Source organism: Xiphophorus hellerii, chromosome 20, assembly GCF_003331165.1.
Source record: "Xiphophorus hellerii strain 12219 chromosome 20, Xiphophorus_hellerii-4.1, whole genome shotgun sequence".
NCBI classification, from domain to species: domain Eukaryota; kingdom Metazoa; phylum Chordata; class Actinopteri; order Cyprinodontiformes; family Poeciliidae; genus Xiphophorus; species Xiphophorus hellerii.
This window is the reverse complement of record NC_045691.1, coordinates 18,679,506-18,692,381: the sequence shown is the minus strand read 5'-3', so window position 1 is coordinate 18,692,381 and position 12,876 is coordinate 18,679,506. Positions and strand designations below refer to the sequence as shown.

Below are 12,876 nucleotides of genomic sequence, written 5' to 3'. Positions count from 1 at the left end.
AGCATGAGATACTGACATGGGATTTTATATTCTTTGTTTCGTACTCTCTCTCCTTTGGATCCTAATGGTCCTGCAGCACCAGGCTCTCCCTTCACTCCAGGAAGGCCTTGAAGCCCAGGAGTACCAGCCAAAATCGAATCTCCCTGCAAGGAATATTTGCACTATTAAAATAAATTTTTGTTCTACTCTTACAAATACTGTTTCAGTTACAAAAAAAAGCTCTCAGGTAGAGGGACTTAACCTTTTGACCTGGAGGGCCAGCTGGTCCTGTTAATCCAATTAGGCCCTGATAAATAGAGGCAATTATCAGCTGACAGTAAAAACCGTAAAAGCTAACTACATGTGTCTGACATAATTACTCACAGTGTTGCCTTTGTCACCTTTCTCCCCTCGCTCTCCCTGAAACACAGACACACATGATCTCACTGTGCATGCTCAGTCAATGAAAAAGATCTTCATTTTGTGCACCATTTGTCTTCCTCACCTTTTCTCCTGGCCTCCCAGTCTCTCCAAGTTCCCCTGCTCTCCCTGGAACACCCGGTATTCCCGGCTTGCCAGGCTCCCCAGCAGGCCCTGCGGGTCCCTCTGGTCCTCGTTCTAAAGTGGCTCTTCCTGGAGGCCCCGTTTGTCCTATGGGCCCTCGCTCCCCTTGTTCCCCTTTCGGTCCCCTATCTCCTTGAAAACCTCGAGTGCCCTGGAACAGAGGCGGATTCACATTTTAGGATTCATTCAAGCAAATAACTTCATTTTTATTTGTTTTAATTTTTCATTTTGTACTTATCATTACTCCTCAGGACACAATACATTGCCAAAAGCTTTGAGGTGTTTGTCTTTACACATGCATGTACTTTAATAACATCCCATTTTTAGCAGTAATTAAAATAGTACTAGTAATATTTGACCATTCTTCTATGAGGGTATTTGTGAGGTCAGGTACTGATGTTGGGAAATGTAGCCTAGCTTGTAGTATCTGCTCTAATTTAACCCAAAGGCTCTCTAAAGTTGAGGTCAGAGCTCTGTGTAAACCAGGTCATTTCCTCCACACCAAACCAAACTCTTCATCTACATAATATGCTTTATGCATCAATCTTGTAGGAACTCAGAGGGAAATGTCTAAGCAGTTCTCATATTTTTGCCAGCACATATAGTCATTCCAGAGAATAGGACACATTGCAGTGAGTCCAGAGTCCAGTGGTGGCCGGTTTCACACTAATGAATAACTTTCATACTAATCAACTCTGAACTAAAAGGTTCTACACTGAGAAGACATTTTTAAACGCAGTTTGAGATTCATGGAACCATTATTCTCTGTGTGAAAACACTAAAAGGGAGCTAGCACAACCACCTGGGAACCAACCAGGCATAAAAACAACAACATAAACGTTAGTTTAACCTTTACTGGATTATTCTAAGCTAATTATGGTTTCATAAAACACATTTTGGGATTTGTGCAACCTTTCCTCCACATGTGTGAACAAATTGGATTCATAGTTTTCAAAAGAATATTCCAAAAATCTTGCCCAGCGCCATAAAATTTAACATCATGCATTGTTTTGTTCTTGTGAGATAGATTGTAAAACCCCTTAATCAGATTTTATAATTATTGACCGCTCCAGTGCCCAGTTCTGCAGCCCCTCGTTTCAGTAATGACCGCAGCACTTTACCAGTAGTAGCTCTAATTAACAGAAAGTGACAAACAAAGCAGCTTGCAGCTAATCAGGAGATTGCAATTTCACTGACGGCACACAATTTCGTGTTGAGTCAACTCGGGTCAAATCAGAATCCGTCTGATTCACTTGCTCTTTGTTGTGCAGATAAAACAAGAGGCTGTTTGGTTCCCTTCAATAAATAAAATCATACATTCACATGAAAAACATCGGTCCTACCAGCTGTTCGTGTGCAAATCACTTTACTCCTCATTATCTCTGTATGCTCATCGGAGAGTTATAAATAAAAAAATCTCTGCTTATACAATAGAAACATTAGAAACAGCATTGCAAAACACTTTTTAGAACACGTGCAATAAATCAAAGCATACAAGGATTTAAATGGCACCACTGGCAAATAATAAAGGTTATTAAATAGTTGCTGTAATTAAACTTACACTCTCCTCGCTACATAACAGCCTCATAAAAAGAAACTCCCATAAATAAATGTGCAACAAGGCAGATATCAAAGATCCTTGTTTAGATGCCTCTCAGGTGTAGTACACATCTTGGTGTATACTTGGAAAATTTACCATCAACAGTCTTAATATTACACAGAAAGTGATAGAGCATCAGATGAAACGCCTGAGTAACGGAGTGAGTCTTAGTCACGCTCACATCTGCTCCAGATGGTCCTCTGATCCCAGGCTCCCCTCTGTCTCCTTTGTCACCCTTCTCAACCTTTTGCGGAGGAGGAGACAGCACTGTGTCCTTCATGTCCACAAGCACCTTCAGATCCGACACCTGTACGCCGGGAAGGAATCAGATAAATGCAGGAGTGTTACAGTGGCAGCAATGAGTCCCTGTGAAATGCTTCTGACCTCAGGTAAAGGGAGGTCAGAACAAATTCATGTCCACAGCTTCAGAAATGCATTTGACTCCTCTACATGCCACATTCTGATGCTGGCTTCAGAAATGAAAGGTCTCATTATAATTTTAAGAGATGTTGGGGCGTAAGCTCTCAAACATTTCAGAAGTGTTGGGAATATCAGATGAGGGGATCATTTTGATTTGGCAGCCTTCTTGAAGAGCGGGGCTAAATAAGAGTTTGAGGTATTAGTAAAAAATAAAAGGATGATCCTGTCGCTGATGTTCCTAAAAAAAATACTTTAATAATCCTGAATTTGTGTTTTATTCCTAAAACAGTACAATATTTTACATACATTAACTAATGGCATTAATTATGGCCTTTTGAAGAGGCATTTGAGTTGCTCTTTGGCCAAAATATTTAAAAAACTGAGTTTATTTTGATTTTCTGTACCCTACAGAAAGTCAAAATTCTAGGTTCAGTTATCAGCATAGTCTCCACCTCACCCTTAACCCCTGCACTAATACCTTGAACCACACACTTATAAATGTCACAACGCAGTTCTGGTAGTATTCTGACCAGATGACGGACCATCCTTTATGGCATAAATTGACTTCGCCCCCAACTACATGGGGAAAAAAATATTTTTTTTCTGAATTTGCTTACTTTTATCTCTTTGATATAGCCTGAGTTCCTTATCTCTAAAACAACAGTCTCTTAAATGAAACATAATAAGCAGAGACAGACCACGTACCAGTATCCCGAGGCCGGACAGAGCTCTTTGTACATCCTTTTCAGAGAGCACAGACACCGCATTAATAATAGAAGCATAAATATATAAATATAAACAAACAAAGGAAATCATGACATTGCCTGTCATCATACCGCTGCTGTTCCGGGTTTACCAGGAGCCCCATCCTCTCCTGGGTCTCCCTAAGCATAAACAAGGCATGCAGAGCTCAACACAACAATGATAAAACTTTGATTTTAATTCTTTAGGACATCAGCATCAATTGTGACTTACAGCATCTCCTTTAGTACCTGCTGGACCTCGCTCACCCTGACAAAAACAGTGAAGGTCATGAAACCAGACAGTACATTTATTAATTGATAACAAAAGGCAAAAGCTGTTGCCTCTTACTCTGGCTCCCATCGCTCCTGGAATTCCAGGCACACCCTGGAAAACAGAGGAATGGAAACGGGAATATCAAGACACTGAAGATAAGTTATTCCACTGAGACAGGCGTAAATGAAACCCACAGCAAATGTTGCATCATATAATCAATACGTACATGTACACATGACATGTTTTTCAAACTTTATTTTATTTTATTTTTTTAAAAACTGAAAAAAATGAGCATAAACTAGTTAGGTCATAACTTTTAGATAAGTTCAGGATGTTAAGCAAGTGAACTACAATCATTCTTTGTCAAAGTGTATAAATTGAAATTAAAGAAAGTTCTTGGAATGGGTGTTCACAATAATGTAGTATTTTCTAGTTAAACTGCATGATTCTCATTGTTACAGTTTCTAGTTTACGGACCTAAAATTATGAAACTTTGATGAAGTTCAGGATGAGAAGTAATTTGCTTTTCAGGAATTTTTAAATCCTGAACTCACCGGCGTTCCTGGAGGCCCCTGTGAACCTGGGATGGGTGCGGCCCCATCACCTTTTACATATACAACCTGAAATAAATCAGAGATTATTCAAAATGCTGCTTTCTTCTACTAATTTTCAGTTTTCTTCATGTGACTTACCTGCCCAGGTAATCCAACAGGCCCCTGTGGTCCAGAGGGGCCGGAGGGCCCAGCAGGACCACGGTCCCCTTTCTGCCCATCACGGCCCTGAAAAAAGAAAAAAAACAACAGCAACTTGTGAACTTAAGACTGTGATTCACTCTACTCTTGGTGACTTCCTACTCAGTTGAACTATAAAATCAAAGCAGGTGGCTGCTGCCACCCCTCCGCTGATGTTCAAGAGATAATTAATATGAATTTGCACATGAAAACAGCAGTGTGACATTTGGCGCCCCTCTGGATTCCTCTCTGAAGTGGCTCCCCCCTTAAAGGCTAAGCTTCATCATTAGAAGATAGTGAATCTATACAACTGGGTCTAAGGAGCCTATTGATTCAGCAGAGGGCGAGTGTGTGATGTCACGGTCAGAGCAAACTACGCCTGAGAAGCGAGCCATTAGAGAGAGAAACAGACGAATATAAAAGAAAGCTGGTGAACGAAATGATACAAGCAGGAAGTATGAGGGGAAGAATGGAAAATGCAGAGCAGAAACAAACTTTAAATCATATGAGTGAAAGATAAATAAATGAAAAAGGTTGAACCAAACTGACATCTCTTCCAGCTGCTCCGGCGTCTCCTTTGTCACCCTGCAGATTAGAAACAGCAGCGTCAAACCCCTGAGAATTTGAGCGTAAACACAAGCTGCAACAATTAGCATGCACTTACATTATCCTCCTGACATATTTATAGGTCTGGAATATGTTCACATTTTGCCACCTTACATCAACAAACCATAAAGCATTCTAATGGGATTTTCTTCACAGAATAATGGGTAATTGTTACCTGGAAGAACAACAATGCATGCTTTTCAATTTTCTCTACAAATAAAATTCTGAATGATGTGGCACGCAGTTGTATTCAGTCCTCCTCAGTCAATACTTTATAGAATCGCATTTTGCTACAGTTAAAGCTGCAGGTCTTTTTGGGTTATGTCTCTTCCAGATTTGCATACATGAACACTGGATGTTTTGCCCTTTTCAAAATGTTTCGATCTCAGCCAGTCAGATTTGAAGGAGAGTTTCTGGAAATGGAAATGTTCAAGTTTTTCCAGAGATTCTTAATGAGATGCGGGTTTGAATTCTGACTGTTCCATTATGACATGTATGTTTTTATCTAAACCAGTCCATTGTAGCTCTGGCTATGTGTAGGGCCATTCTCTGGCTTGAAAGTGAACTACCACACCAGGAAAGCAACAAAGATACCACCACCATGTTTGACATCTGCAGGAGATGCACTGCAGATGTGACCAGGTCTGTTCTTCAAGATCATCCTGTAATGTTTAGATGCACACCTTCTCTAACTCACCTGAATTAAAGGAGTGTGAATAAATGCAACACTGACAGGTCTCTGCAGATCCACCTGACATGCTAATGATGAGGGTATTCAGTAGTTTGAAACACCTTGTGTTTTGCATGTGTGCCACAAAATACAATTTTGGTCTAATCCTGTCAGAAGACCTATTCCAAGCTGTCAGATGTGATGGCTTCTAAAAGCAGTCCAAATGCATTCACATCACGCTTTTCAGATTATTTTTTGTAAATAACTTCGATAAACATTCATCATTTTCAACCCCCTTCAAAATTATGCAGTATTTTCTGTTTATCTATCAAATAAATCCCAATTTGACAGTTTTTTGTGGTTGTAATGTGCTAAAAAGAAAAACCTGTGAGCACCTTTATGCGCACACTTTAGTCCATTTAATCTTTTATAAATTAGTTTAGTGTTATGATTAATTTAATGTTTATTTAGATGCTCACTGGACCATGAATGTGCGTCGAGTAATCTCAACCCTCTGTATGTTCTGCACACATCACAAATTTTAACAACAAATTTGATTTTGAAAAAGATTCAAGGTCTGAATCTTTTTGAAATGCAGTCTAATGCATTTGCTTGTTTTAGTTTAACTGACTTAAAAGTGTTGCACAAACATAATCAAATACCTAAAATCAGAACATATTTTTATAACTGATAGGATGCTTTGCAATATCGTGTTGCTAGTTTAGCCTAAATGTCTTCCACTGAGCTGAAATGGTAAACACTCCTATGCATAATCATGTACTCATACATTTTAACCTCCTGGTGTCAGATGATATAAATTCATAAACAGCCACAGACCTTTCTCCCGTCTTCACCTGGCACTCCATCCTCGCCCTGTGTATAAAAAAATGCATTACATTCTGAATTATGGCCAGTCTGCTCCTGGGGCTCTCAGCTCTGCTGTTCCAGTGGCTCACTAAAGGCAGTCATTATGCAGCTGACTTTATAATACGTATCTGCACAGCTTTTGATCCTCCACAGAGAAATGGATCAGCACATCAAGCCCATTAGTGAGAGAATAACAGAAAGGGAAAAGTATGCACATAATTCACAATATGTTTACTCTTAATAAACAGAATCAATATCACATTGCTAACCAAAAGCCCAAATGCATCTCATCTGAGTAAATCAAAAGCTGGTAAAAACACATCCAGAATATGAAGAGTTACCATTTTGCCCACAGGACCAGGTTTTCCATCTTCACCTGCTTTACCCTACATCATAAAATGACTCGGTTATGACAGAGTAGTTTAGAGACATAATATGAAACAAACGTGTGAGTAAGAAGGTGAGTACTGACAGGTATTCCTGGATTTCCTGGAGGACCAACAGGACCAGAGGCACCTTGCTCTCCTCTTAATCCTGGTAATCCCTACAAGAACAGATCAAATTGGGAAAACCACATTAAAAAAACAAAAAAAAACAAATATGCACAGAGTTTGATCATAGCATACATCAGCAGCTGCAGAGGTACAGTGTCTCCACCCATAAAAGCAGGAATTAGTTTTATTAAACCGAATGCTTGAAGCCGTTCAGAACCCTCAGAACCATTATTACTGTCAATATTACATAACGGTCTCCTGTGTAACTGGCCTGGCCTGGAGACATGTTTCTCCACTGTTAGCTTATGCAACGAGCCACAGGAACAAAGCAGGAATTTCAACATCTACACAGCGCCATCTGCTGTATGAACGCCTCAAGTTCACAGACACTTAGACGCCAGTGGAACAAGAAGGGAATGTATGCCAACAAAACTATCAGAAAAAAAAAATACTTGTATTTCTTTTTTTAGTAATAAGAAATTTAATTTTGAATAGAAAGGGGGAGCTTACGTCTCTTCCAGCGTCGCCTTGCTTCCCAGGATCACCCTGTAGTGGAAACAGATATTAAAATACACAGTATCAAAAATACATATTTTATAATATGTAAAATTATAAAATATGTTTATTAAAATAAAATTTTTATTAAATCAGAATAATTTTTGTCCTGTTTTAGGTTTTGTAGGATGAAAAAAAAATTCTATTTTTTAAATACCTCAATTAAGTGTTTTTTTAAAAAAATACTTTATTTAAATTTAGAAGCTTACACACATTTTCTTAGTACTGGGTAGATTTTACTCTAGACTGTATGGCCTGGGTCAAACTTTTTCTATTTCCTTCCACCATCTTGGCCCATTCCTCCCAACACAGCTTAACTGAGTCAGGTTTACAGACCGACTTGCTCTCACACTTTTTCAGGTCTTTTTTTTCTATGGGAAGTAGATTAGGGTTGTGTCCTATTGTGAAATATTGACATTAAACTAATTTATGACTAATTTGGCAACATTGTTGGGGTCGTTGTCCATTATGGATATCCATAAAAAATTTACTTCCAGGCTGATGTCTTGAGATGTTGCTTCAATATTCAGCCAAGAGTTTCTCATTGTATCTATTTTGTGAAGTCCACTGTTCCTTCCTGCAGTAAAACATGCTAATAACACGATGCTGCCACATGGGAGATGGTGTTCTCAGACTTACCGTCTTACCTAATCATCATCTAAATTAAACAATGCTCATGATGACCAAACACTCAACTTCAACTCCTAACCATAGGACATGTCTTGGGAAATTAAGGTATCTGTTCTTATGTGCATTTCCAAATTATACTGTAGCTTTTTAATTTGCTTTTCGAATAACGTCTTCTGCTTCACTGATTGGTCTTTCAGTCCAGACCAGGACTCACTGTGATGTATTCCTACTGGCTTCAGCCAGCGACTTTACAAAGTCTTTTTCTTCTATTGTACGGTCATTTAGCAAATTTCAGCTAAAAACACACCTTGGATCTGAAAGGTAAAATTAGTAAATCTTAAAATTATGTTTATATTTAAGTGTACATCTGCTCACAGGATGAACCAGACTTTAGCCAGTCTACCATTCTCTTCCTGACATCTTGGTTGATTTGGTTGGTTGTTATATCACACACGGAAGTTGCTGTGTTTAAGGTGTTGCCTTAAAATACATCCATCAACTCAAATACAGTTGATTTACCCATGCAAATTTTACACAGCCATGACATCATCAACTGGGCTTTTGAAAATTTCTTAAAAGAAAACTAATATTACATAAAGTTCTGTCTTTGAAGAAAGCAATAAAATATTCTCTAAAAAGATTTCTAAGGTTATTTTTGGCTTTCAGCAAATAGTAGGTTTCATGCCAACCCTGACTCACCTAAACAGGAAAAGTTTAGTTTGCTTTAATGTCACACAGTAAGAAATAATGGCAGCTGCATTTGTGGTACACTGTATGGAAATACATGGTTTCAACTGTAATATAGCAACTTTCATTGCAATGATTTTTAGAGTTTGGTCAAACATGTGAGGAACTGGGTTACCCTTGATCCAGGTGGTCCTGGAGAGCCTGGTTTACCATCCAGACCAGGACGCCCATCTAAGCCAGATGCTCCTCTGTCTCCCTGTCACAAGAAGAGAAACAGTCAGAAGTACCAAACAGTGTTTTCTGTAGTGGTACATAAAGACAGAAATAACAAGGCGTTCTGATTTGCTGCTGAGACAAGACTCAGACAAAAAAAAAAAAAAGTGAATAATTGTTGGATTCAGTCTTGATTAAACCAAACAGTGTCACACTTATCGATGGCAAACCTTCTCTCCGGGCGATCCCCTTTCTCCTGTGTCACCCTGCAAACATTCATAGCAAAATTGATTTCATTATATTTGAAAATGAGATGAACATTTCTACTAGTTATGATGACTGAAGCACAGAGCAAACTCACTTTTATCCCTGCCGGCCCCCTCGGTCCCTCCGGACCCTTTATAGACAGAAGAAGAAGTCACAGACGATGATCAGTCATGCACAGCAAATCCACACAGAAAGGAGCGGATGTGGATGCGGGTGCATTTAGAGCAGAGTGGAATATCAGCAGCCATTAGAGCATTTAAAACACCAAACTCACTCGCAGGCCTGGAGCTCCAGGAGTCCCTCCTTCCCCTTTCTGACCTTTGCTGCCATGCTCTCCGGGGTCACCGTCGTCACCCTGGGGTCACGATAATGTAAGACCTCTAGTGAGTGAGCTACTACTGTTTTCAAAACAAACAAAGTGACTTGTAATAGCATACGCAGTGCATGATTATGAAGTGCAGGGAACACAACGTTCATTTCAAAATGTTTTTTGAATAAAAATCTCTAAAGTGTGGCATGCAGTTATGTTCAGCTCCCTGATGAATAACGCTCTCCTTGCCAAACCTGTTAGTTCTGATGGAGTTGGAAGGATTGCAGTTGTGCCATACCGTTTTTGTGACTTTTGGTTGCAATGATTTTATTTAGTGGTACCAAAGTAAAGGGAACTGACAGAAATGCAGACCACACTTGGGTTTTTCTTTTTTTTATTTTAAAAATCTATTAGTTTATTTCCTTTAATTTCACAACTTTCCTCTACTTTATGTTGTTCAATCACATAAAAACACATTGACATTTCTTGCTGTGACTTTCATGTTGTGGGGTACGAGTACATTTCCAAAGCTCTAGGTCAAAACCTGCAATTTCAAAATAAAATGTTCCTGCATAATTTTTTTTATGCACTGAAACCAGAACACACAGTAAGAGCACAAACCTTCTCCCCTCGCTCTCCTTTCAGCTGACCCTGGATGTCAGCCTGTTGACAGATAAATATGAGGTATCGCTTTAAGCTCGGCTTTTTCAACGTATCTGTGTTTTTGTCCAAGCAGAAAAAATGCTAAGTGAGAAACTCACCACTTTCCCCGGTGGCCCTGCAGGCCCTTGAGGTCCCTTAAAGAGAACAAAGTGTGTAAATCTGCTGAGTTCACATCTGAAGATACATGAGTCGATTTCAATATTAAGGAAGACAGCATACTAGCTCTCCTTTCTCTCCTCTCGGTCCAGCGGGTCCAGGGCTGCCCTGTAATCAAACCCAGATCAATAAAGGCACTGAGCAGACAACCTTCCTGGCAGTTTGCTCTCTTATGTATTCTCCGGAATAGCACAAGAGCACATTGAAAAGCTGTCTGTACGATTAAACATAAAAGAGTCTCACATTTCTCCCCTGCTCTCCCGGATCTCCCGCGTCTCCTTTCTCTCCTGGCCGCCCCGGCTGACCCGACAGTCCCTGAACGAGCATTCAGTAACGATGTCTGTTACCTGGACTCGATGTAAGGTGGCAGCTTTAAACATCTTAATGGGGCAAATTAACCGGAAGAAAATCTCCTACCCGCAAACCTCTTTCTCCTTGTTTTCCTGGAAGTCCAGATTCTCCCTACAGGAGAAAAGGATGAAATTCTCAAGATCACATTTGGCACCTAATCATCAAGTCAGAATGATGATTAGGTGCAAGGGACATTCTATTAAAGCTCATGTTAAATAACACATAAACCAAAACCAGAGCTACTTACAGGTGTGCCTTCGTCACCTTTATCACCTTTTTCTCCCTAGAATTTAGAAATAGTAAAATAAATGATAGAGAAGTTGCAGGTAACATGCAATGTGATTTTTACACCAAAAAAGAGGCTTTTTTCTTTACCTCTAAACTGCCATCATTAGAAAGGGATGCATGTTAGAAATGAGAGGGAAGAGCTTAGCATCACAGTGAATAGTGAATATACTGTGAAATGTATCTACTATAAAAGAGTAAGACAAAGTGTTACAGTACTGGTAGAAAAAGACTAACAACAAAAATCAGTGAATCGAATAAAGTGGAGGATGCAGCGTTTAACAAAAACCACCCCAAAAAGACAGTTACCGAAAAGTATAAAATTAAAACCAACTGAGATTGAAAAACTTTTTTTTTTGGCTGTTTTTGATTAAACCAAATGAGTATACGCTGAAAAAAGATGACGAAAAAAGCAAATAATATGTGTTCTAAAAATATTTTTGTCTGGTAGAGATCACACAAACAGCAGAACTAAAACAGCTTTTAGTTCTGAAAGATTAGCCTGTCTGGACTGCTGGACAGATTATTTTCATTATTAATTGTAACACGATTCCCAGCATGTTCAAGCTGATATAAACTCAGAGGTAATTTCCATCAACAGACAAGTGACTGAAGTCAAAGATCATCTGAAAACAACGGTTACACTAATATATATGCAACATAATGTGATCAACTCTGTGACAGTCATCGTATCTGAATGGCCGATCCGACTCCATTAGAGCAAATTGCAGTTTCATACAAGAGACTAGAACGACGGGCCATTAAGGCAACAGCATCTTCTAGGGCAAAAGCCTCAGTCATAAATCTACAACCTCACTTAAAAAAAAAAAAAGGCTCCACAGCATTAGCAGGGCAGATGCTCTCCACTCTGGGATCTTTGGACATCAGGTCATTTCAGTGGGAGATTGGGAATGTGCATATTCACTCTCAAGTAGGTGAGTGACATCATTTGCAATAAATGAATAAATCTATTGATTTAAATCAATAAATAAATACATATTTTTTTATTAATAAATAAATAAATCAGCAATAAATCTGATCTTCTGCAGCACATCAAATTCACAGTTTAAAAGCAGCACTTTTGAACTGTGAATGTTAAAAATCAATATACTTACCAAGTAAGCTATTAACATTGCACTATATCAAACATTTGGAGAGACTTTATTTATGGATTTAAATGCATCTAAAAATATCATTACTGTATGGGAAACATTGCTATTTTTTACTCTTTTGTTTAATTATTACACAAACTCTTGAGGCCAGCGGCACCGTTTGTAGCACTGCTGTCTTACAACTAGAACAGGGGTCTCAAACTCGCGGCCCGCGGGCCAACTGCAGCCCTCGGGAAGATAGTTTGTGGCCCCCGCCTTACTATGAAAGTTTAATGTTGGTGCGGCCCGCGAGTTTGATATAATTGGCACTTTTCAGTGTTGTGTGCGGAGCTGAACGAACTTATCAATCACGGTGGAGTATATTGCTCTTGGGGGCGGGACATCGGCCGGGCCTATTTGCATTTTCTATTTGTCATTATTTGCATGCGGTACATGCGCAATTTCCGCGGCCGCTCCCGCTTCACGTGCTTCAGCATCCAGTCTAGACCCGGAAGTCGCTGATCAGTGTAACGTATTTAAGGTAAGGCGCTGTAACGCTTGGGTTGTGTTTAAGGAAGGAGAGGAGGCGGCAGATTCGTCAGGACGGTCAAGAACTCACAACCACACTGGTACTGGGAATTCCACAGTGTTGTCCTTTAATAAATACGCTCTTCACTAACCTTACAAAGCCCGGTTGAACGGCTGCTATATTATCAGACA

General features: G+C 39.4%; 1 protein-coding gene across 2 annotated transcripts in view; it reads right to left on the bottom strand.

Annotated features, from left to right (window-relative positions):
• col7a1 (collagen, type VII, alpha 1) overlaps positions 1 to 12,876 on the bottom strand; it is a 76,155-nt gene that overhangs the window by 32,400 nt on the left and 30,879 nt on the right. For both annotated transcript variants that reach the window (XM_032549162.1, XM_032549163.1), the window contains exons 52-77: positions 11,028 to 11,063; positions 10,847 to 10,891; positions 10,673 to 10,744; positions 10,493 to 10,537; positions 10,372 to 10,407; positions 10,232 to 10,273; positions 9,575 to 9,655; positions 9,395 to 9,430; positions 9,264 to 9,299; positions 8,996 to 9,076; positions 7,459 to 7,494; positions 6,927 to 6,998; positions 6,796 to 6,840; positions 6,425 to 6,460; positions 4,861 to 4,896; positions 4,273 to 4,359; positions 4,135 to 4,200; positions 3,656 to 3,691; positions 3,539 to 3,574; positions 3,400 to 3,447; positions 3,269 to 3,304; positions 2,325 to 2,450; positions 485 to 694; positions 364 to 399; positions 242 to 286; positions 45 to 143 (exon numbers count right to left, since the gene is read on the bottom strand). In XM_032549162.1, the coding sequence (XP_032405053.1) occupies positions 45 to 143; positions 242 to 286; positions 364 to 399; positions 485 to 694; positions 2,325 to 2,450; positions 3,269 to 3,304; positions 3,400 to 3,447; positions 3,539 to 3,574; positions 3,656 to 3,691; positions 4,135 to 4,200; positions 4,273 to 4,359; positions 4,861 to 4,896; positions 6,425 to 6,460; positions 6,796 to 6,840; positions 6,927 to 6,998; positions 7,459 to 7,494; positions 8,996 to 9,076; positions 9,264 to 9,299; positions 9,395 to 9,430; positions 9,575 to 9,655; positions 10,232 to 10,273; positions 10,372 to 10,407; positions 10,493 to 10,537; positions 10,673 to 10,744; positions 10,847 to 10,891; positions 11,028 to 11,063 (1,560 nt within the window). The remainder of the gene's footprint in view (positions 1 to 44; positions 144 to 241; positions 287 to 363; positions 400 to 484; positions 695 to 2,324; positions 2,451 to 3,268; positions 3,305 to 3,399; positions 3,448 to 3,538; positions 3,575 to 3,655; positions 3,692 to 4,134; positions 4,201 to 4,272; positions 4,360 to 4,860; positions 4,897 to 6,424; positions 6,461 to 6,795; positions 6,841 to 6,926; positions 6,999 to 7,458; positions 7,495 to 8,995; positions 9,077 to 9,263; positions 9,300 to 9,394; positions 9,431 to 9,574; positions 9,656 to 10,231; positions 10,274 to 10,371; positions 10,408 to 10,492; positions 10,538 to 10,672; positions 10,745 to 10,846; positions 10,892 to 11,027; positions 11,064 to 12,876) is intronic.